The sequence below is a fragment of the Pholcus phalangioides genome, unplaced genomic scaffold (assembly GCF_987345545.1).
Source record: "Pholcus phalangioides strain wild (caught in Gottingen) unplaced genomic scaffold, Ppha-v1.0 ptg000003l_1, whole genome shotgun sequence".
NCBI lineage: Eukaryota > Metazoa > Arthropoda > Arachnida > Araneae > Pholcidae > Pholcus > Pholcus phalangioides.
This window is the reverse complement of record NW_028301596.1, coordinates 54,248,873-54,272,645: the sequence shown is the minus strand read 5'-3', so window position 1 is coordinate 54,272,645 and position 23,773 is coordinate 54,248,873. Positions and strand designations below refer to the sequence as shown.

Below are 23,773 nucleotides of genomic sequence, written 5' to 3'. Positions count from 1 at the left end.
GAATTTCATGCTTCCGCTGGGCTCCTATATGCTGATTCCTAAAAAAGATATTGGATCTCTATATAAGGGTCACTAAAATATCCATATTCCTTTAATCGTAAGGGTTGTCATAGCTACCCATAACAATTATGGTTAGTTATGGCTAATAATAAATGGCCATAATTATCACAAAAAAATACGTCAAAGTGGTAATGCCCCCGAATCATAGAAATTGATATATAGGGCCGGCCAAAGTATGGCGACAGCCCGACTTTCAGATATTGGCCGTATCAACTGGGCCGAGCATTTCGCGAATTGGCCAACTTGGGGATTGGGCAGTAGTATATGCATTTATGTATAAAGTACTGACCTGTGCCAATAGGGCACAAAATATGAAAAGGAGTGGTTTTTGGTAATAAAATGGTGGTTTTGATGGTATGGTGGAGTGTAGGAAATGAGCATTGATAGAACTCCGGCCTATCCGACTTTTCTGTTATCGGGCCCGCCCATCCGCCACATTAGGCCGGATTCTATTGTATATCAATACGGGGGTGTAAATAAATATTATAATATCATGTAAATATAATTTAGGTGGCTATAATTGTAGTGGATCGGCATAATACCGTTGGGATTATGCCAATTTTGGTGAGAAATTACTGTATTCGACTCAAGTTGACACTCGGATAATACGTTATACCACGACCCGAATATCCATTCGGAAATGATATTGAGAATGAGACCATATATCCCTGCCACATATTATAAGATCGTTATCTCTGCCCTCGCCATTGCAGGTTTATCTCGGCACAAAAACTCACACGCTCTCCATCTTTGTTCCTGGCTCATTCAAGTGCCAAGCATTTATAGTTTTGTTTTCATTTCAGAACAGCGAAAACGATAACGTTTACAAGAGTCGTCATTTCACAGATAACACCACCGATATATACTGTATGCTCATCTCCTCTCAGAGGGTATATAATTCAGTTGTCATCGTAATCTATCTCGTTCCGTATTGTATGTGATTGATTCCCATTGTGTGTGTCTGGATTGCTTTGGGAAGCACTTGTGACGAGAGACCAAAATTCAATGTGAGACTTATTTACCTGATAACACACTGAAGTTATCGATTAGATTTCATTTAATCTCTCTCTCTCTTCAAAGCGAATATCATGAAGGTCTTTGTTGATATCGTTCAGACAGCACTGAGAACAATTTCCGTATATAATGATTTCCTATACAATTCAAGGTTATTTTCTCCCATGACTATTCATAAGAAAAGAATCGGGAACTATTCGGATTTATATTCAAAAATCATTGAAGATACTTAAAATAATACAGTTCATAATCATGCATATAAAAGGCTCCGACAACTGTACACGCCTTTTCTGAGCGTCCTAAATGAGGACTTTTCCGAAGCTTCTTAAATTTGGAATCGCCTTTCTTAAACTTCTTAAATGCGGAATGGTCTTTCTGAAGCTTTCTAAATGTGAACTCATTTCTCCTAATCTTTCTAAATGTGAACTAGTTTCTCCTAATCTTTCTAAATGTGAACTAGTTTCTCCTAATCTTTCTAAATGTGAACCCGTTTCTCCTAATCTTTCTAAATGTGAACTCGTTTCTCCTAATCTTTCTAAATGTGAACCCGTTTCTCCTAATCTTTCTAAATGTGAACTAGTTTCTCCTAATCTTTCTAAATGTGAACCCGTTTCTCCTAATCTTTCTAAATGTGAACTCGTTTCTCCTAATCTTTCTAAATGTGAACCCGTTTCTCCTAATCTTTCTAAATGTGAACTCGTTTCTCCTAATCTTTCTAAATGTGAACCCGTTTCTCCTAATCTTTCTAAATGTGAACTCGTTTCTCCTAATCTTTCTAAATGTGAACTAGTTTCTCCTAATCTTTCTAAATGTGAATTCGTTTCTCCTAATATTTCTAAATGTGAACTAGTTTCTCCTAATCCTTCTAAATGTGAACTAGTTTCTCCTAATCTTTCTAAATGTGAACCCGTTTCTCCTAATCTTTCTAAATGTGAACTAGTTTCTCCTAATCTTTCTAAATGTGAACCCGTTTCTCCTAATCTTTCTAAATGTGAATTCGTTTCTCCTAATCTTTCTAAATGTGAATTCGTTTCTCCTAATATTTCTAAATGTGAACTAGTTTCTCCTAATCTTTCTAAATGTGAACCCGTTTCTCCTAATATTTCTAAATGTGAACTCGTTTCTCCTAATCTTTCTAAAGGCGAACTTGCCTTTACTAAAATCCTTAAAAGCGGACACGTCTTTACGAATCTTCATAAATGTGGACTCGTTTTTTACGAAGCTTCATAAACGCTGACTCATCTTTCCTAAGCTTTTCAAATGTGGATTCGTTCCCCCTAAGTTTTTTTACATGAGGAATGGTCCTTATGAATCTCATTAAATGCAGACTCGTCTTTCCTAAGCGTGAACCTGTCTTTACGAATCTTCCCAAATGAAGATATTTCCTAAGCTTCTTAATACTTTTGATTCCCCAAAAGTTCCCATCTTTGGTTTGTCAGTCTTATTATTCTTTTAATTAAGGAAAAATTAGTTCAATACATGTTTATGGAGAAAAAATTTAGTTTTTACAGTACCGCGTAGGACGTATCATACATTATTTAGCAGTTGAACTGTCAAATACGAACTCGTCTTTTCGAAACTTCCTAAAGGCTTACTCGTCAAGCATTTAAGGTCACAAGGTTATAACATCACTCTACACCGGTGGTTCCCAACCGGGGGTGCGGGAGAGCGTTTTTCGGGGTGCGAGACGGGAAAAACAATTACAAAAGTTTGACTGATTATTCAGGAAAATGAAAATGATAAAAATTGAATTTTTCAATTTCTAAAAAAATATGAATCATAACAATAATTTGACGCCTCATCTTCCGACTTTTGCACGCCGAAATGTGTCATATAAATTTTGCGTTTTAAAAGTTTCTTTTTGGATTAGCGATCGTACTTCCATTTCCATTATACCAAAAATAGTATTTCCAAAAATACTATTATTCACCCTTAACTGATTCCGTGGTTTGTTTACATTGGTACCACGCATGTTGTGCTTAGATTTGATACTGTCGTGTACACACCACTCAGGGAAAACGTGAAAAAATTCAGTCAAGTGTCAAAGAAACATTAATTTATAGTTCAGAGGTCCTCAAACCTTTTCCAGTCGCTAGCACTGCCTGTACCCATCTTCAAAAGAAGAGCACCCTTACGGCAAGTTTTACATACGAATACATGAAATGACGATGACTTCAATCCTTGAATGGAATTCCTCCTCCATGGTGTTTATTTGGAACGGTGAACAAGTGCTCGCGAGCACGAAACCGGAAACCAGCATCGAGCACTCTGTGTAATTCAGCGAGCACCGTGGTGCTCCCAAAGGTTTAAACCTGTTATAGTTGTTGCGGCTGGAACTAATAAGTGAAGAACTATTTTCAATCAATTTTTTCTTTTACAAGTCTCAAAGAAATTGTAAAAGATAGTAAGTTTTTAGTTTCGTTTCTGGATTAATTTTCAAAGAAAATGAAGCCAAAATTAAATATTGGCCATAGTCGAAAAGACACTAAACAAAAGAAATTACAGAAATTAATTATAGGACAATTAATGTTAATCAATTACAGAAAAAAAAACCCCCCATGAATTTTCTAACAGATAAAAGAACATTATTCAAGGGGGTGCGGGAACGTAAGTCGAGTTGCTCTGGAGGGTGCGGAAAGGCAAAAGGGTTGGGAACCACTGCTCTACACAAAGAGAAACTGCGCTAATCGTCGACGAAAAAGATCGAATTTGGTTTCTAATGGGATTGAACATTTCTCAATTTAATTTTAAGAAGCTGCAACCTACTGCAAGGGAACAAATTCACTTTCGTTGGGTTTTTTGGCGCGTAACTGACCTTTACTAAAATTTAAAACGTTCCGGAATGATTGGTCAAATCAAACAACTGAAAAAACTTTTCCATATTTAGTTTTTGACAAAGAATCGCATGGTGTAGTTTTTTGGGTGGTCCATAGTATCCACCCGGTATACAATACCATGAAAGATTCGTAGATATTTTGAAAAATGTAATTTTCAGTCAAAGGTGCATCATTGGAGCCAACGCCACATTCAATACCAAACACGCACTAAAAAGCAATTATTCACCACGAAAAATCCTATGCTTTCAATTCTCAACGCAATTCCCCCATACGGAATAACGGAATGGAGGATATTCATTTTGATAAAGTGGATTGCAATTCCGAGCCGTTTACACGCCATTCGGAGCCCGAAAGTTTTCTATCCCATATCCATCTGTTAAAACTGCCGTGTAACCCGCAGTGAGAACGAGAGTATATAGGTCCTCCCCGTCCTCCCACCATATCATTCCACAGTAATGGTATCTATTCAATAGTTCATTTCCGAGTGCTCATTTTTTTCTTCTTATATTTTGGAAGCTTTCGAGCGTCCATCAACACCTCTTTTTTACGCCACTGGCCCTTTTCTAAAAAAAAAAAAGAAAGTAAGAAAATAAAGTTCTGTAGGAAAAAGGACACGGAGAGTAGTAAAGGAATCGGAAGCACAATCGAGGGGTCTCTCCGCGCCATCTCTATTTTATTCTTTGAGGAAAAGTATAAGAAAAGAAAGAATTTCTTTTATTACTTATTTTTGCCGATATCTTATCGTTCATCTGTGAAGATGGGCTCTACTTAGGCTCCATCCCACCAGTACCCGGCTTTCTTGGAGGCACCCACCCGTCTTTCTTCTAACATACAACAACTATACCGACCACCGCAATGAAAAACGTAGGCGTCAGACTATGGCATCTTTCTGGTGCCAGCTTGGTCCCGACCAAGAAAAGAATATATATATATATATATATATGATACATATTACGTATTAGAAAGAAGAATTTATATGTAATTGAAAAAAAAACAACAAACTAATAAATTCTATCTTTTAATTTTCTGTCGAGAAGTTCAAACACCGAGTCAAGTGGTTTGACCCTTTCTATTCATTCTTATTCAATACTGACTTTATGCGAGGAGAAAAGAAATGGTGGGAAGTTAGGGGCCATTCAAGTATTACGTAAGTAGATTTTCAGCCATTTTTGACCCCCCCCCCTCCCCTTGTCAGCAAAAGTCAGCAAAACACTAAACCCCCCCCCCCCCACAAACCAGACACGACCCAGGCTCTGTCCCTCTCGGGATATAAGCCTTTTACCCAATCAGGTTGGGTCGCGCTGGGAAACCCCCCCCCCCCGTCAGCAAAATTTCGTCAGCAGCTTAGAATATTTCATATTTTCAAAAAGGAGTGGTTGATGACGTAAGCAACCTTCAAACCCCTCCTCCCCCCCCCCCCTGTCATCAAAAAACAGCAAAACCGAAACCCCTCCCCCCGATACTGACGTAATACTTGAATGGCCCCTTACATTTATATTTGCACGTAAACAGACGCCATTTTGAATCACGTCCGTCGGCAGGGTGTCATTTGTGTCTTTAGGACGCCAAAAGGTACGAGAGTGTATAATAAAGCCCCATCCCACGATTACTGGTTTCGCGACGAAGGGTAAGATAATTAAGGTGAAGGTAATGAAAAGTCTTTGTTGGACGTATAAAACCGCAAAAACCACAACCGGCGTGAAGGAAATCCCGTAATTGTTCGGACATTTCAAAGGAAGACGCTTGGTGGGGAGAAAAAATTTGGGGAGTGTGTGTGTGTGTGTGTGTATATATATAAACTGAAGAGTTAAAAAAACTGGTTCAGGCATGCGTATGCAAATAAAGAGATATGGAACCAATCAGAGTACGGCGCTGCGGTCGGCAACGCCTATATAACACAACAAGTGTCTGGCATAGTTGTTAGATCGGTTACTGCTGCTTCAACGGCAGGTTATCGAGATTTAACTGAGTTTGAACGTGGTGTTATAGTCGGCGCACGAGAGATGGGACATAGAATCTTCGAGGTAGAGATGAAATTTGGATTTTCACGAACGACCATTTCACGAGTGTACCGTGAATATCGGGAATCCGGTAAAAAATTAAGTCTACGACATCGCTGCGGCCGGAAAAAGATCATGCAAGAACGGGACTGACGAGAATCATTAAACGTGACAGACGTGCAACCGTTCTGCAAATTGCTGCAGATTTCAATGCTGGGCCATCAACAAGTATCAGCGTGCGAATCATTCAACGAAACATCATCGATATGGGCTTTCGGAGCCGAAGGCCCACTCGTGTACCCTTGATAACTGCCCGACACAAAGCTTTACGCCTCGCCTGGGCCCGACAACACCGACATTGGACTGTTGAGAACTGGAAACACGTTGCCTGGTCTGACGAGTCTCGGTTCCAATTGCTTCGAGCTGATGGACGTGTACGGGTATGGAGACAACCTCATGAATCCATGGACCCTACATGTCAACAGGGGACTGTTCAAGCTGGTGGAGGCTCTGTGGTGGTATGGGGCGTGTGCAGTTGGCGTGATATGGGACCCCTGATACGTCTAGATACGACTCTGACAGGTGACAGGTACGTAAGCATCCTGTCTGATCACCTGCACCCATTCATGTCCATTGTGCATTCCGACGGACTTGGACAATTTAGACACTTCCGCTGGCCACCTAAATCACCAGTCATGAACATTGTTGAACATATCTGGGATGCCTTGCAACGTGCTGTTCAGAAGAGATCTCCATCCCCTCTTACTCCTACGGATTTATGGGCAGCCCTGCAGGATTCATGGTGTCAATTACCTCCGAGCACTTCCTCAGACATTAGTCGAGTCCATGCCCCGTCGTGTTGCGGCACTTCTGCGTGCTCGCGGGGGTGTCTCTTCAGTGTATATAAAGTATCAGTCCCACAAGAGTGGGCTGGGGGACCCTTGGTTAGACAATTATAGTTAATAAAAGTCTGAAGATAATAAAAGTCTTTGTTGGACATAAACCGCAAAAACCACAGTGGTGTATCCCATGGCTAGCATAGCTTGTGAATTGGAAAAAAAAACCCATACCGTTGATTCCAGGCTAAAGCCCTTTCAGCCTCCTCCCTTAGGGTCCGGGGCCACGAAATTTTCTAAATTTTAATATCAATCTCAAAAGCACCACAAACCAAAAATTTTCAGAATTCCTTGATATAGAAGAATCGATCTGATTGGCTACTACCAAACCATACATGCGGCTCGTTTCGCATTCCTTTACTACAGCGTTTTCCAAGTTATGGTCCGCGGACCAGAGGTCGTCCGCGACGATTGCATAGGTGGCCCGTAGGCATTTCTCATAATTTAAGTCTAACTGAATGAAAACCTATTCAACTGCTGTGATATTGATATTAGTAATAACGGTATGGGCTCAAAAATATATTACACTTTCACACTTAGGTTCACCATACATCATGGGAGAAAATGCAATTAAAAAAATACGGGATATAGCACTAAATTTTGCCAAAAAAATCCAATTTATCGCCTTAAATGCAATTCGATAATTAGTACTGCTAAAATATTGCTGAAGGGGGGGGGGGGAGATAAAGAGGGAGGACTGCAACAAATCGCAGTAAAGAAATACACTTCACAAAAAAGAATATTCAAATGATTCGATTACCATATTTCAATGAGAAAAATACGGTAAACAGAGATTTTAAATGGGGTAAAATACAGGACATTGCCAATTGTGATCAAAAACGTTGTGAGAATATGGCACAACCACCAACAGTTATTAAAATTGCAGGAACGTTTAACTTCACACACATCTGAGATGGATATTTATATTTTTACCATAATTATAACATCATATAATTTATATATTATGGAAACGTTGTGCATTCACGAACCGGTCACGTGATCTCACACCGAAATTACATCATTAAAATTATGAAACAATAATCATTAAAAAAAACATTAAATTTATGGCATTAAATAAACAAAATTTTGTTTTCCATTAAATACTACTAATTCAAATAAACGGGACAAATTTATGAAAAAAATCGCACCAAAATTACAGGACTGTCCCGTAATACGGGACACAAGTGATCCGTCAGTTTGTTCCAGATTTGTTTTGCTGGTCGTTGGGTTCGGTAAAAGGTTGAGGAAACACTTCCCTACGGAATTTCTAACGAATCCGCGCATGTCGGAATGATTTTCTTGAAGCAAAGATGGGAAATGCTTGAATTTTCATGTTATGTCTGTATCGCGTTGCAGATCTTCCTGCTCTCTGCGGAGAGACTTGATCTGATTGGCTGAAACCAATCAGTGTGGGATCTCAACTCTCAAATTACATCATAAAATTTTGAAACAAAAATTAATATAAAAACAGAAACATTCTGGCATTAAATAAACAAAACTTTGTTAAAGAAAAAGCAAACAAAATTGAATAATACATGTTTTTCCGACATCGCAATTTTCCAAAGAAAATGAATTTCGTCTTAAGATTACGTCGTACATAAATAAATAAATAAAGCGAAATTTTCAATTTCATGGAAACAAACTAGAATATATCAAAATTCTTCCCAAAGATTAATAAAACGAGAAGAAAAAGAGATACAAACAGAACAACCAAAGAGAACGTAATTTCTGTTATCGGCATTAAAGCCATAGTTTATTTCTTCCCTCTTGTTTATTTGTCTTAAAAAACAGTTCAACGAAAGTCCTGTTGTATGTAATCCCGATCAAGGAAAAAGGATTTATTTCCTTGGATCAAGAAATGGATAAGATAAACCCCCCGAAGAATCGATTCAATAATCGGTTAAAGTAGTACAGACGTTATCATCGTCAATCATTCTCTTTTGGCTGAGGAGAAAACAATTTTCGATGATGTTGGGAGCTGTAAAAACATGTCTTTCGATTGTATTACGATCAGAAAAAATATAAATTTTAAATAAATAATTTCAGATACTATATTATACAGGGTGATTCAATTTGTTTGCCTCTGCAACCTTTAACGTTTAGGCCGGGATCACAGTATAGAAGTTGGATAAAAGATCTTTTACAAAACTTTAAAAAAATTTAAGTCTTTTCAATTCTGAATTTTGAGTCTTTTCTTCTTTCTTCTTTTATTCTTTTCTTCTTTATTCTTCTTTCCTTCTTTATTCTTCTTTCCTTCTTTATTCTTTTATTCTTTTTTTCTTTTATTCTTTTCTTCTTTATTCTTTTATTCTTTTCTTCTTTATTCTTTTCTTCTTTATTCTTTTCTTCTTTATTCTTTTATTCTTTTCTTCTTTATTCTTTTCTTCTTTATTCTTTTCTTCTTTTCTTCTTTATTCTTTTATTCTTTTCTTCTTTATTCTTTTCTTCTTTATTCTTTTCTTCTTTTCTTTTTTAGTCTTTTCTTCTTTTCTTTTTTAGTCTTTTCTTCTTTAGTCTCAGTCTTTTCTTCTTTAGTCTTTATTCTTTTATTCTTTAGTCTTTATTCTTTATTCTTTTATTCTTTAGTCTTTATTCTTTTATTCTTTAGTCGTTTTCATTGATTTTGAATTTCTTTGAATTTTGAATTTTTATAACTTTTGAATCTTCAATGCTGAAATTTTATTAAAAAATAAATAAACAGCCAATATTCGCTCGAATGTAAGCAATATGCTAATTGGTTGCATTTTTCATTTGAAAACTTTTTGCAACTAGTACACTGTATAATCCGAAGACGATGTCACTCTCAGCTATCCATACGTAGGTTTCACAGCTGGCTGATGCGACGATATATTTTAGAAAGAAAGAGAATTCAACTGCTCCCTGCGGGGAATCGAACCCACGTCCATTCACTTTCCGGGTAAACGCACTAGACCATAGTTTCCCAATCTTTTTTGTCCCATCGTCCTCTTCTTCAGAATTTTTTTTTCTCCCATCGCCCCCCAACGAAATCTAACCCATAGTATCCTGTGTTACACCGGTAGCTTCTACCGCCCCGCTGCAACATTCCATCGCCCTCCAGGAGGGCGTTAACGCCCACATTGGGAATCACTGCACTAGACGGATAAGTCACCACTGGTGGCATTGTCAGCAACTGTGAGCTTTGGGCTGAGTTAGGTCCGACCGTATATGTACAGTCCCGTTCAGTGCACACGAGTCCCAAGGAAAGATCCGAGATATTCGTTGCCTCTGTGGTCTAGTGCGTTCACCAGGACAGAGAGTGAAAGGACGTGGGTTCGATTCCTCGCATGAGCAGTTGAATTTACTCTCTTTCCAAAGCATATCTTCGCATCAGCCAGATGTTAAAAACCTTTATACAGTAGAATCTCGACTATCCGGCCTACTCTCTTGACACCATGACGTCGCCAAATCATAGCGATATTTACGTGAAATTTTGAATTTTTATGAATATTAAGTCTTTTCCAATTCTAAGCTTCCAATTTTTTCGATTCTGAAGTTAAAATCTTTTCGATTCTGAAGTTAAAATCTTTTCGATTCTGAAGTTAAAATCTTTTAGATTCTGAATTTCCAATCTTTTCAATACTGAATTTTGAATCTTTTAAATTTTGAGTGTTTTTTATTTTTTAGTTTTGAATATTTTGGATCAGAATTGTGGATCTTATCAATTCTGAATGTTGAATCTTTTCGATTCTGAATTTTGAGTCTTCATTTCTGAATTTTCATCGATTTTGAATTTCGAAGTTGGAATTTTCAATGCTGAAATTCTATTTAAAAAATTGTATGTAAACTTTTCGAGAGAGAATGCTTACTTCCTTCTTCCTCCCAATGTTTATTTTTAAAGTGGGTGTAAAGGTTCCTCAAAAATCTGTAATCCCCGGGTTCCTGATTTGTAAAGTAGCAAGCATAATAGTACAGTTCCATCCTTAGAACGTTGTTACTATTCCCCAAAATATGAAAGAGTGTTTTAAAGTTTCACCAAAAGCAAAATAAATAATATCTCGCTAATCGCTAGGATTTAATTCCCCCAAGTGCTAGATAATCATCATTCAGTTCCTCACAGATCTGTAAATCCGCTTAATATAAAAAAAAACGGTTCTAAGGGATTTAATGAAAACAATCCTCCATAAAAATTGATTACTGCTGTCTTTGGGAGGATATTTTCTCGTAAAGAAATAGCCGTATATACACACACACACGTCCCCGAGCGTTACAAAATGAGTTCCAGCGCTATTTTTGCCAGGGCTAATTTACAATCTTTCCAGTACATCAAATGCTTGAGAGAAGTTCATTTCTCGTACTCTTTTTTGCAAGACGTGTTGTAATATGGGGAGGGGAAAGAAAGAAGAGAATAGAAAATGGCATGCACATATACCGTTTTGTTTTCTCCTTGTCGTCTCTTATTGCTCGACTAAGTGCTTTTGTCACGGATGAGGAGAAACTAAAGAATTTATCATAAATTTTTTTTTGTTTTCTCTCGAAAGGAAATTCATTAGCGCCAGCGTATGAAGAAGAGAGAGAGAAAAAATTGGAAAACTTTTTAAGAACAGCTTAAAAACGTGTATGTTTCTCGGTAGTTTGAAAATATTCCAAAAATTCTCGAATTTCTCGCAAAAATACCGAACCAGAACTGCTGCGTCGTTCATGTGATAATTTTATATGGCTGGTTTCACAGATGCGTAATCGTAATTCCTCATGTAGGTGGCGCTGCGTTTGCGTTGGGTGTAAAATTATAGGATCTTTCAGTTATATTGTGTGTTTCATTTCTAGTCATAGTTGAATCATGCAGTGTGTGTGTTGTCAAATTTCATAAACACAGAGGTAGGTAGAAGGTAGAACCAGTGGCGTATTTATGTGGGAGGGGGAGGGGCTTAGCGGGCTATACCCGAGGGTGGAAAATTTGAGGAATGAGTGGTCCAGAAATGTAGAATTGAAGAAGGGTGGCAAAAATTTGTATAGCCCAACATAAATTCAACAGAGAGTGTGCGACTTGATTGAGTGAGATGGAGAATTCGCAAGCATGTGTGTGATCAAAAGAGTGTTTAAGCACGTTAGTGAGTATAAATGATCTGGATCAGTGGTGCTCAAACCGTGGGTCGCGAGCCCCCGGGGGGGGGGGGGAGTTGCGAGAGATTCTCCAAAATAAAAACTTCCAAATAAAAAAACCATTTTCATATAGAAACTAAAGAATGCCTTTATTCAGCCGAGCTAATTAGGAGCCATTCACGGTCAAGTATTACGTAAGCAGAGTTTCAGCCATTTTTGACCCCCCCCCCCTCCCCCCGTCAGCAGCTTAGAATGTTTCATATCTTCAAAAAAGGGGTGGTTGATGACGTAAGCAACCTTCAAACCCTCCCCCTGTCATCAAAAGTCAGCAAAACCGAAACCCTCCCCCCATCGATGCTCACGTTATACTTGAATGACCCCTTACCATGTATCATACAATGTAATTTTATCGAATTCTACTTGTACTACATTGACTCCGTCATGCCAGAATTACGGATGTGCGATGCCCTGGCAAAAAAAAAAAAAAAATGAACGTAGCAAACGACGTCTGAATATTTACTCTACCCATGTTACTCTATGGACGTTAGTTTCCTAAAATGTTTTGCAATAGGGATACACATAAGCGTTTCAGGCACAACTTAGATAGCTTAAGAAAGTATCTAAACGGCTGATAAAAAAAAGAGAAAAATTTGTACACTCGTGCTTCTGTCGCGCATGCAGCTGCTGATATCTAGCACTTCTGCAGGGTGACTTAGAGAATCACCCGATTGATTTCTCAAGATTGTATAAGTAAGGGAGCTAGGCAAATTTTGCTCATTGCTCTACAGACGCAGGCTTAGTTCCCTTGAACAAAAACGGCATCCCGAGCCTGACTATGTCTTAGACCCGAAAGTGTTAATCACCCTGTATACGAAAATCAAGGACCATGCACCTCGCTATACTTTCATCTTACATAAGGGACACTAAGTACATCAAAAACAAAGTAAATATTTATATGATAATTAAAAAAAATGGAATATCTTAAGAAGTAAACTTGCCTAATTAAAATTTTAAAAGGCTTTCGGGACGTTTACTAGCAAAAAATCGGAATGTCCCGGTGGTTTTCCGGGACAATATGGTCATCCTATGTAGGGGTCGCTGATAAATAATTTTTTTTTGGTCAAAAGGGGATCGGGCTTCAAAAAGTTTACTCACCACTGACCAAGAGCATGAGAAAGCATGTGGATGACCAAAAGAGCGAACCGTTACCGGTGAATCCGGACGTGTATGATTATGACGTCTATGGGGCCGTTCAAGTATTACGTAACCAAATTTTTACCCCTTTTTGACCACCTCCCCCCCCCCCACTTTGTCAGCAGAATTTCGTCATCAGCTCTGCTTCTCTGAATCCTAACTCATATTTTCATAAAGGGTGGTTGATAACGTAAGCATTATTCAAAACCCCCCTCCACCCTTGTAATCAAAAGTCAGCAAATCGGAAACCCCCCCCCCCCCGCCATTGATGATGACGTAATAATTGAACGGCCTCTTTGTGAAAACTGGCATTAATCAATGTCTCTCTCTCTCTCTCTATTGACAATAAATTAAAAATTTAAAATATGGAATTTCTCGCGTATTTTTTCTATAATCACCAGAAATTAATTTAAATTTTCTTCTCTTATTTCCAGGTTGAAAATCTCGAACGCAGATCTAGTGAACAAGACAAACGAACACGTTGATGGTACATTCAGATTTCCAAGGTATATTCACAGCAGAAGAAAATAATTAGGAACATTGGACATCTCTCTCATAGACAAAAAAATAAATAAATACCGGGAAATTCCCATCCGGGACCTCAAAGATGATCAACAACATTTAATGGACGTATCGATTAGATATTCGACACCGAAGGACGCGAAAACTCATTTATTTTCAGCTGCGAACTTCTCATTAACTATCGGAGCAATTAAATAACGATACATCATCGCAACACGAAAAAGTGTCTTTGCTGCTTGTTCCAACACCCCCTCACCCCGAAAAAATAAATTATAAAGCTCCTGTGAATTGACGTTAATATAGCTTGACGTCCCGGAAAAAGAATCCGAGAGCTTGAAATTCGAACAGAAGCTGAATATGTCTCGCCTTTGACAACAGCGACAAAGGCCATTTGTCAAGGCGTCGTGTAAGATATATTCCCGTTTATCACGAGTGATTTTACACAAGGAGAAAGATGGCTTTGTGTGTCACACTGTGACTTTCTTAGGACGAGAAAGAAAAAAAAACCCGCCATTTTTTTTGTGTGTGTCGGAACTTTAAGAGCCACGATTTTTCCTACCCATTTAACGAGGTCTTAATTTTAAGAGATCAGGAGATAAATTTTTTTGATCTCGCTTCCGTGAAGGGAATTTGGACGATAACATCTCTTTTGATACAGATGTGATTAATGTGACGCGTCCCCGTCTCGTAAAGACAGCATCAATCTGGTGTCTATTCCTTTTTTTGGTCCCTTCGATGTCTCCACGAATTTGGATCCCCGCCATCTAGTGGTGAGCATGCTCTTCTGTATTCTGCATCGAATAGCAAATTGTAACAATTTCGCAGTATTTTTGGACGAGTTCTGGTTGTAGCGCGTTTATTTGCGTACCTAACTACATGCATGGATCGCACCCAGTGGTTGGAGGGTTTGGATTTTGGAACTAACGGGACGATGTTATCCGGAAACGATACGTCGTTGTTCGAGGCGTCGCCGCAGTTGGAGTGTCTCCTGAGTGCTTATTCCGGTGAACATTCTGCTTCTGGTGAGTAATGTATATTTTACGTTTTTGTGATTCGATTCCATAAACTTTTCAATTTCTAGGCTTTTAATCACGGAAATTCACTTCGTGTGGGTTCGCGAAGATCTTTGGCAGCAACCTTCAGACGCGTGGGTCTTCGTGTATCGTCTCATAGAAGCTTGACACAATCAAACGTACTATGCGCTTCTCACTAGTCGCGGAGAGCTAATTGTAACTACACCCCTCAAGCCTGGTTCCCACCGGCCATTCTACGCTATTTCGAGCTGCGCCAAACCGGTTGTTTGGGTGTGGCTACGTAAAATGACCATTAAAATCTCGCCCGTGCTGTACTAGCCACACCTCTAAAACAGGTTTTGCGGTACTTGAAATATCGTAGCGCTACCGATGTGGATCAGCATCTCCTAGAGATAGACGGCCTCTGCACTGTTTGCCATAAACGTCATTCAGACTACCTAGCAAGTTTGCCACATTTTGACACACAGCATCCTGTTTCGTTTCTTTTTATTTTGGCGTAGAATATTTCTGATTGGCCCACAAATAGTGCACAGTGATTGGATGTGGGGGCATAGAAATCACCAATTCTGAGCCCGACCATTTCTTTTCCTAATAACAATGATACTGGCACGAGCAGGGAATTTTTTCCCTGAATATTCTTAGGGAAAATGGACTACTCTTACTGACGTCACAAGCAGACTGCGGAGGCCTATCTCTAGGAGGTGCCGTGTGGATACGCCTTTAGGATGCTCACCACAGATGTGAATGAAACGTCAGGATGTGGTTTACTCAGACTATAGGACTTCCTTGGAAACCCAGGATGACTTATCCGCTATATTTGTGTGAAGGTTGACTTCAGTGTTATTGCTAGCTAAAAGCGTTGCTCCTTATACCACTTCTCTTTAACGATTACACGTCGCTTTGAACAAAAGGCTGGTTTTGCCGTCCTAAGACGGGAGACGGTGAGTCCGTCCGGTTGTCAAGGTGCCTTAGCTCAGACGATGGCATAACAGCTCAGAAATAGCATCTGGTTCGCTCATGCTGGCCATAAGGATTGGGTATTAAATTATTTTCGTGCATCTACGAAAAAATATGTTTTGAGCTCTCCCCCCCACTCCCGAAAAGTCTCAGCTTGTGGATTATCGGTCAGAAACCTTGTCACCTGGGCTCGGAGGTGGATAACTGCATGCAGTGCCGGTGAATCAGGACTTCATATTTACGAAACCATACGAGACATGACGTGTCATGCAAAATTTTCAACTGAAGTGGTTGAGACACTTTAAGTCTGGTATGAGAGAATTTCGGTATCTCGAGGCTCATAGTGTTATTGAAATCATGACAACCCCCCCCCCCCCCCAGAGAGGCTCAAAGTGCGTGTTCTAGCCTGAGGAGCGCAGGTATTGATTTCATACGTATGTGCAATATTTGAAACTTCGCGTAAACATTCTATAAGAATCAATATAAGGTGCCAACTAAATATCTCAATTTGGGGTCCTGTTAAAAACCGACATCTCATTTGCTAATGGGGGGGGGGGGGAAGGTTTGTGGGGAATTTTCAAGGATTCAAATTTCACTGGATCAGTCCACAGTAGTCCTAAATTGAAGAACTTGGAAGCAAATAGTACATGCTTAAACATTTGAAATAATGTAATTGCGTTTTCAGGGCATGAAAAATTATTTGAGAGCATTTCTGTAGTAATTTATTGAATATTTCTAGAAAACGGAACGATTTCATCTAATCCTCATGTCTAAATCATGGATGTACAACCTTTATCCCCCCCGGGACAAATTTGGTCAGCCGGTTCCATCCGGCCCGCGAAAGCTGTTCCGGTAAAAAAAAAAGTATTAGTTGTATTTAAGAGTACGGGACTACGTTTAAAAATACGGGAAATTGAGATCCATACGGGCCATCACCAATGGCCATCAAAAATTTTTTCATAAGTAAATAAAGCTGCTAATTATAGTAAAAAATGGCCAACAGGAAAATGCTTAATTATAGCCCCCCCCCCCCCCCAAAAAAAAGTTGTCAATGGTGAGTGAAGTTGCCAACTATCGTTTAAAATTGCTGAAAAATTGCCAGTGGCGAGGAAACAAATGCCTACTAAAACTAACAGTTAAAATGTAATTCGCCAAACAAAACATATGTGTTTGACAAATTGATGAAACTTAATTTTCGATCCCTTATAATGCATCATATACTGTATTTTAAGGTGTGTATAAGGAACCCCCTCCCCCTTTTTGTAAAAAAATTTGATCCCAAAAATAGGAGAGGGTTCTTCTGTACGATAGTATTAAATAGTATAAGTTAGTTATAGTATAATTAATAGTTATAACTTTGGTTTCATGCCCCATATAGACGCTATACCGCAGAATAAACAATGGGGCATTTATTACATTCCATGCAATCCATGTGGTGATGTGGTCCAGGCTCGCTGTGGAATCAGGAATGTGAAAAATCGACCATCGCCGCTCACTGTTGGCAAGAGGGCCGTAGATTCAAGAGGCGAGAGTTTTTCACAAAGTCAAGTCCACAGTTGATCTAGATTTCTACGAAGGCACATATATTCGGGCCTTCAAAAATACACTGGTTAACGATAATAAATCTACCCCCCCCCCTCCCGATCACAACACCATGGCTTAAGTTCATTTCGAGCGGGAATTATAAGAAAATTCGAATAGACCAATCGGGTAGCACTATTCCGAAATTGTCCAATCAGGGCGCTGCATTAGTATCTCACGCAGGCTCACAGATTTGGTATTCAACCCAAGTGGGAAACTTTGGTCAGCGTGACTAGTGGTTAAATTTTCCTCTGAAGACGGCACCCATTGGTGTTGAAATGCATTAGGACTTTTTATTTTCGTGTATTTGCCTTATTCGTTGGTGTCTTCTTAACAGTATTAAATACATATCTTTTCGCCTTTTCTTTCAAATTTTAAGCCCAAAAAAAAAAAAATCAGAAGGGTTCCTTATACACGTTAAAATACGGTAATTATAATCTCAATCCTTGATAAAAGTTCTAGTGAGATTCTTTATAGAAATCGGAAGAAAAAACGGGACATGAAAAAATCGAGACGGCCAAAATTACGGAGGTCATATGGTCCAGGGGCGTAGCCAGAAATTTCGTTCGGGGGGGGGGACCAAAGTGACAGAACAATGGATTTGGCCATCTTTTTCCCTTTTTTCGGTCATTTTCTCACATTTCGGGGGGGGGGGGACCAGACCCCCAAGCCCCCCCCCCCCCCCTGGCTACGCCCTTGATATGGTCACCGTATATACTTCAGTTTCTGGCCAACGAGTGGCAGAAATCTCAAATATCGTGGCCCGTGGACTGGAAAGGTTTTGAACTCCTGGATCGAAACTTTCGAAACTGGCTGCATACGCCATGGAACGGTGTTGCCACGTGCGTGGGAACCAGAAATGACAAATACCCACGGATATGAGCACGATTGAACATGGACATTGCACGGAACGCAAGATGTTAAGCGGAAGAGTTTCCAGAATGGAGCATAAATAATCATCAATTTGACAGCTGTCGAAAAACATTTTTACCTCCTAGACTTTGTTTTCGTGCCATAAAATGATGTATTTAGATGCTTACAGAGAAAATTTAATTTACGATCTTCAAAAGCAATATCTACACTTCAAATACAGGGTGGGCATGAATAAACTGACGATACTCAGAAGTATGTAGCAACCATTCTCATGGAGGTATTTTGATGAAACTCGGTATATGGGATATATGGGGGAAGGGAAGAAATGTTCAATAAAATAATAGTTAAATTTTTTACCACCAGGAGAAGAAATTACGTTTTTTTTAGTGGAAATTATCTTTTTCCCCCTTGGTACAAATCACGTATACAGGGTGGTGAGTATCGATCGCCAGGTAATAAATAACAGGTGATTCCTTGTTTGATAATTTTTTCGATCATTTCTATCGCACTACGTTTCATTTTCTACACACGAGGGCTAATTTGACCGGGACCTACAATTTGTTGCCAATTCCGAACGGCAGCCCTTTTTTTTATACAAACCAAGAGGTTGGTACGCTAACCTCTTCGGTGTGGGACTCCCTGCGGAAGGAATCTCTTTCTGCGGTCACGTCGCCGTTTCTGATGCAACCCCCGCGTCTGGAAAGTTTCTGACAAGGACGAATCGGATATTGAACTCGTGACACACTAAACACCCTTTGGTATCTCATCGACCTGCGCCACCGCGCCTTCGCGATGGTTCCTTGTGAAAAGACTAATGTGGAAAATTTTTTTCAGTTTTTCTTTTTTGTTTGACCGGTAACAAAGGAGTTATTACGCTACAAAAATTGGTTACGTCGCTTCAAAATCCTGCCAAATTTATCGAACATACACCATACGCATAACTTGGCGTCTTTGAAGGTGCCAATATTCTATTAACCCCTAAGATATAAATCGAGAAAGCAAAAAACCCTTTTTATTCTCTCTCTCGCGCACGTGTGTGTGTGCAGGGGCGTAGCCAGAAATTTCGTTCGGGGGGGGGGGGGTGCAAAGTGATAGAACAATAGATTTGGCCATCTTTATCCGGTCATTTTCTCACATTTCGTGGGGACCAGACCCCCAAGTCCCCCCCCCCCACCCCCGCTACGCCCTTGTGTGTGTGTGTGCACAACGCGGTTGTTATGATTTTCTCAGATTAGGGGTCATTCAGGAATTACGTGAGCATTGAGGGGGGGGGGAGGGGGGGGTTTCGGATTTGTTGACTTTTGATGACAAGGGGGGGGGGGTCAAAAATTACTGAAAATCTGCTTACGTAATACTTGAATAGCCCCAAGAACCATCCATCAATGAACGAAAAACTAAACTAGATATACCGATGTGTAAGTTTCAATTACCGAGTTGTTTCCCCCATGTTCCTGATTCCTGGATCAATATCTTTGACCGGAGAGAGAAAGAGGATTTTATTAGTTCCAGGACTTTCTCATTTACACGTCTCGGCAGCTGACGTGGGATTAAATACCCCCCACGCGTGTCTGAAACATTTCCCGAAAGTTGGTTCGGTATCATCTAGTTATACCACGAGCCAACAAGATCGAGACACGCGTAACGCCCTCTATAGGTTCCCGTATTCGCTCTATAACTGTTAATCTCACACTGCCAGGAAGAGGGATTAATGGTTTGAAACCTGGTAATCCCTCTCGGGATTACCCGCATAACTAGACTGGATTCACTTGTCCGCGATGGATTTAGTATCCACCAGAGATTCATTTGTACGGGTAGGTATTAGAGACTTGTGATGTACGGAACGTTCGAGACACTTATTGATCTTTAGCTTCCATTCATCAATGGAAATTCACTCCAGACTGTGATTAAATAATTATAAAGATCATAAACAATCAATATAGTTATCTCTTATTGCTTTGAATTACTGATTCTACTTGTGTGATATCAATTAAGATATATTTTTTTCATTTACAGTTGAATACCGTTTTAACGAATACCGTTATAGCGAAAAAAATCTCGTTTTAACGAACACTTTTCTAATCCCCTGGGATAAGTTTACATAGGAACAATGTAAAAACCTGGAATTCCTGTGTAAGTTGTCATTCAAGTATAACGTCAGCATCAATGTGGGGGGGGGGGGAGCAAGTCAGAGACTAACTGACAAGGATGGTGGAGAGAATCAAAAATAGGTAAGGGGCCATTCAAGTATTAAGTAAGCAGATTTTTAGCCATTTTTGACCCCCTCCCCCCCCCCATGTCAGCAAAATGTTGTCAGCAGCTTAGAATATTTCATATCTCCTAAACGGGTGGTTGATGACGTAAGCAGCCTTCAAACCCCTCCCCCCTCCTCCCTCGTCAAAAAAAGTCAGCAAATCCGAAACCCCCTCCCCCCTTGATGCTGACGTAATACTTCTTGAATGACACCTAACGATTTGCTGACCTAATACATGAACGCCCCCCCCCCCCTAACGAAATTTCGTTATAAAACGGGATTCGACTGTGTTACTAGTCGTTTGGAACTCTCGAGATTATAGTACTGAAATACTATACACCAAGAGTTTTCAACCGGGTCCTGCTGTAGAAGTCCTCCCAGGGGCGGATCTAGAGCTCGTTGTTGGGAGGGGTGATTTGACACTGTAAATAGAGTGACCATACGCCCCGAATTGTCCAGTTTTTTCCGGGACAGTGATCGGGGATTATTACCCCCCCCCCCCCCCGCCGCTCAACGTAAATCATCGCCTGGGTTCTCCTGACTTGCGAAAGCCTGCACGCTCCTTCATGAGCTTTCAAAATTTTTACAGTAAGAGGGCCACACCGCAATCTTCTCAAATCTAAACACATTTTTTGTCAGGTGCCTCTGATTTTCCAAAATCTGCATGCCGATCCCGTGAGCTACCGAAATGAGATCGTACACGCTCTTCTGAATATTTTCCAGAATCTGCAGGCTTTTCTGAAATTTTTCCAAAGGATTCAAGCTTTTCATAACATTTTTCCCAAAATCTGCAATTTTTTTTGAAAGTCTCCATTCGCTTCTAAAACTTTTTTTCCAAAATCTGCAGACTCTTCTAAAAATTTCTTCAGATTTTGAAGTCTGCAGGCTTTTCTGACATTTTTCCATAATATTCGCTCTCTTCAAACTTTTTTTTCCAAAATCTGCAGGCTCTAGTAAAACTTTTCGAAAAATCTCCAGCCTCTTCTAAAGTTCTACCAAAACCTGCACGTTGTCCTAGAATTTGGATGCAATACGAAAAATATTTCAAAGTCTGCATGCTCTTTTAAATTTTTTCCCCCCAAACTCTCCAGGCTTTTCCAAAATTTTTTCAACGCCCTGAACTTTTTCAAAAAAAATTTTTTTTTTCCAGAATCTACAAGTTTTTCTGAATTTTTTATAAAACCTGTGTGTCTTTTCAGAATCTGCCGTCTTACGTTGTTTCTTTTTTTTTGCGAATCTACAGGTTTTCCTGAATTTTCTACAAATTCTACTAGCTATCTATTTGCTATACAAGGATGACGTCACTCTCCGCTATCATACGAAGGTTTTAACAACTGGATGTTGCGAAGATATATTTTGGAAAGAGAGAAAATTCAACTGCCCCTGCGGGGAATCGAACCCACGTTCCTTCACTTTCCGGGTGAACGCCTTAGACCACTAGACTACAGAGGCACAGAATCTCTCAATCTTACCTTGGAGCTCGTGTAAACTGAAAGGGACCGTACATGGACGGCCAAAATATATCTTCGCAACATCCATTTTTTTTTTTTTTAACCGAGCACAACTCAGGTCTATCGCCATAGGCAATTTTCTACCTAGTGAGTTGTGCCGGAAGTGTAATTGTGTGTACCTAACAATCTGAGTGCGTATCTAGTGTTGTGTATGATTTTTCAGTGCTGCCATCTATATCTCAGAAGTGAAGTAAGTAATGTGTCGTGACTGAATATTTGTACTGTTTGTAGGTCTGTTGCTCTCTGTGGCGAGACTTTTTAACGGGGAGATCGGCTCGCATTTGCGCCTCGAAGTTGGGAACCACAGAAAACCAACTTCAGCCGACCACCACTGTGGGGCTCGAACCCGGGTCCCCGCGATGCGAGTCCGTCACTATGACCACTCGACCACCACAGCGGCCGCAACATCCAGTTGTTAAAACCTTCGTATGATAGCGGAGAGTGACGTCATCCTTGTATAAGTCGCCATCTGGTGGCAGCGTCAGCAGTTGTGAGCTTGGCCTGAGTCTGGTCCGGCCGTCCATGTACGGCCCCTTTCAGTGTATACGAGCTCCAAGGAAAGATTGAGATTCTGTGCCTCTGTAGTCTAGGGGTCTATGGCGTTCACCCGGAAAGTGAAAGGACGTGGGTTCGATTCCCCGCAGGGGCAGTTGAATTTTCTCTCTTTCCAAAATATATCTTCGCAACATCCAGTTGTTAAAACCTTCGTATCTATTTGCTAGTCCGCATGTTCTTCGAAAATTTGCAGGCTCATCTAAATTTTTTCCCTAATTCTGCATGCTTCAACTTCTAAAATCTGCGTGCCTGCCTACGAAAATGAATTTATTGTCACATCTGACTTTTTAGGTACCCGGACGAAATAAATTGCGTGGCAAGAAGTCTTTCAGCTCCACCTCCGAAAACTTCATTAGGCTTCAAAACTTTACACCAAGGGCGTCTTTCCGTTTTTCACGGTCATCCCTGGCACTTTTCAGGAATTCTTTCAATTCCCCTGATGATGATGCCCGTCGTAGCGTCCTCCGCAACAGCACCGCGGACCATTCGGCGCTCTCGTCTGGAAGCTTGATGGGCTGCTTCGTACTTCATGGCGTAGACGAATGCACTCTTGACGTCCTTGTATTCCCCCAGACGTAACGCCTGCTGGATGTCGGGGTCCTTGACGGAGTCAATGAAGCACTGCAGGGTCAGTCCGTCCCTGATGTCCGGCGGACAATCGGAATATGCCAGTTGCGAGAGTCTCTCGATGTCCATGGCCAGTTCTTGCAACGTTTCGCCTGTCTTCTGTTGCCTGGTCTTGAGCTGAAGTCGGTGGAAGTGCTTGAGGTAATTTTCTCCAAACCTTAGCTCGAGTGCGTTCGTCAGAGCTTCATAGCTGGATCGGTCCTCGGCGTCGAGCGTCTGAAGCACCTCGGCGACCTCACCTCGGAGAGAGGCAGCTAGGTGGAAGGCCTCAAGCATACAGTCCCATCCGTTCGCAGAAGCGATCATCTCGAACTGGGTCCTGTAGATCGACCACGATGTCCTGCCGTCATACGTCGAGGGCTTGATGTTCAGCCGGTTGACGTCAGCTATAGCTGGCAAGAGAAGATGGGCATCCGCGGATGACATTGGCTCTTGGATTTTTTTCTCCAGCTCCAGTATTCTTTTTTGAGAGCTTTTCGTCAACAGCATTCACCTGTTCAGTGATGGAATTCATTTCTTGAGAGAGTTCTTCTTTTACTCCAGCGACGGCAGTGGCGATGTCATCGTTCACTCCAGCAATGGCCGTGGCGATGTCTCCCTTCACAGTGGCCACATCCCCTCTAATTTCAGCGATGGAGGAGTTGACGACGGTAACATCCCCTTTGACTTCGGCGATGGAGGATTTGACGGTGGCGACATCCTCTTTCACATCGGCGATAGAGGAGTTGACGGCAGCGATGTACGACTTTATCTCGTTCACAATGCCCATTTTCATCTGGCCCATCACAGACATCAGTTGG

At 40.5% G+C, this 23,773-nt stretch overlaps 1 protein-coding gene across 1 annotated transcript in view; it reads left to right on the top strand.

The window, feature by feature from the left end:
• LOC149088831 (diuretic hormone receptor-like) overlaps positions 1 to 23,773 on the top strand; it is a 179,475-nt gene that overhangs the window by 76,499 nt on the left and 79,203 nt on the right. The window contains exon 2 of the mRNA XM_089250346.1: positions 13,497 to 14,606. Within this exon, the coding sequence (XP_089106472.1) occupies positions 14,465 to 14,606 (142 nt within the window). The 5' untranslated portion in view covers positions 13,497 to 14,464. The remainder of the gene's footprint in view (positions 1 to 13,496; positions 14,607 to 23,773) is intronic.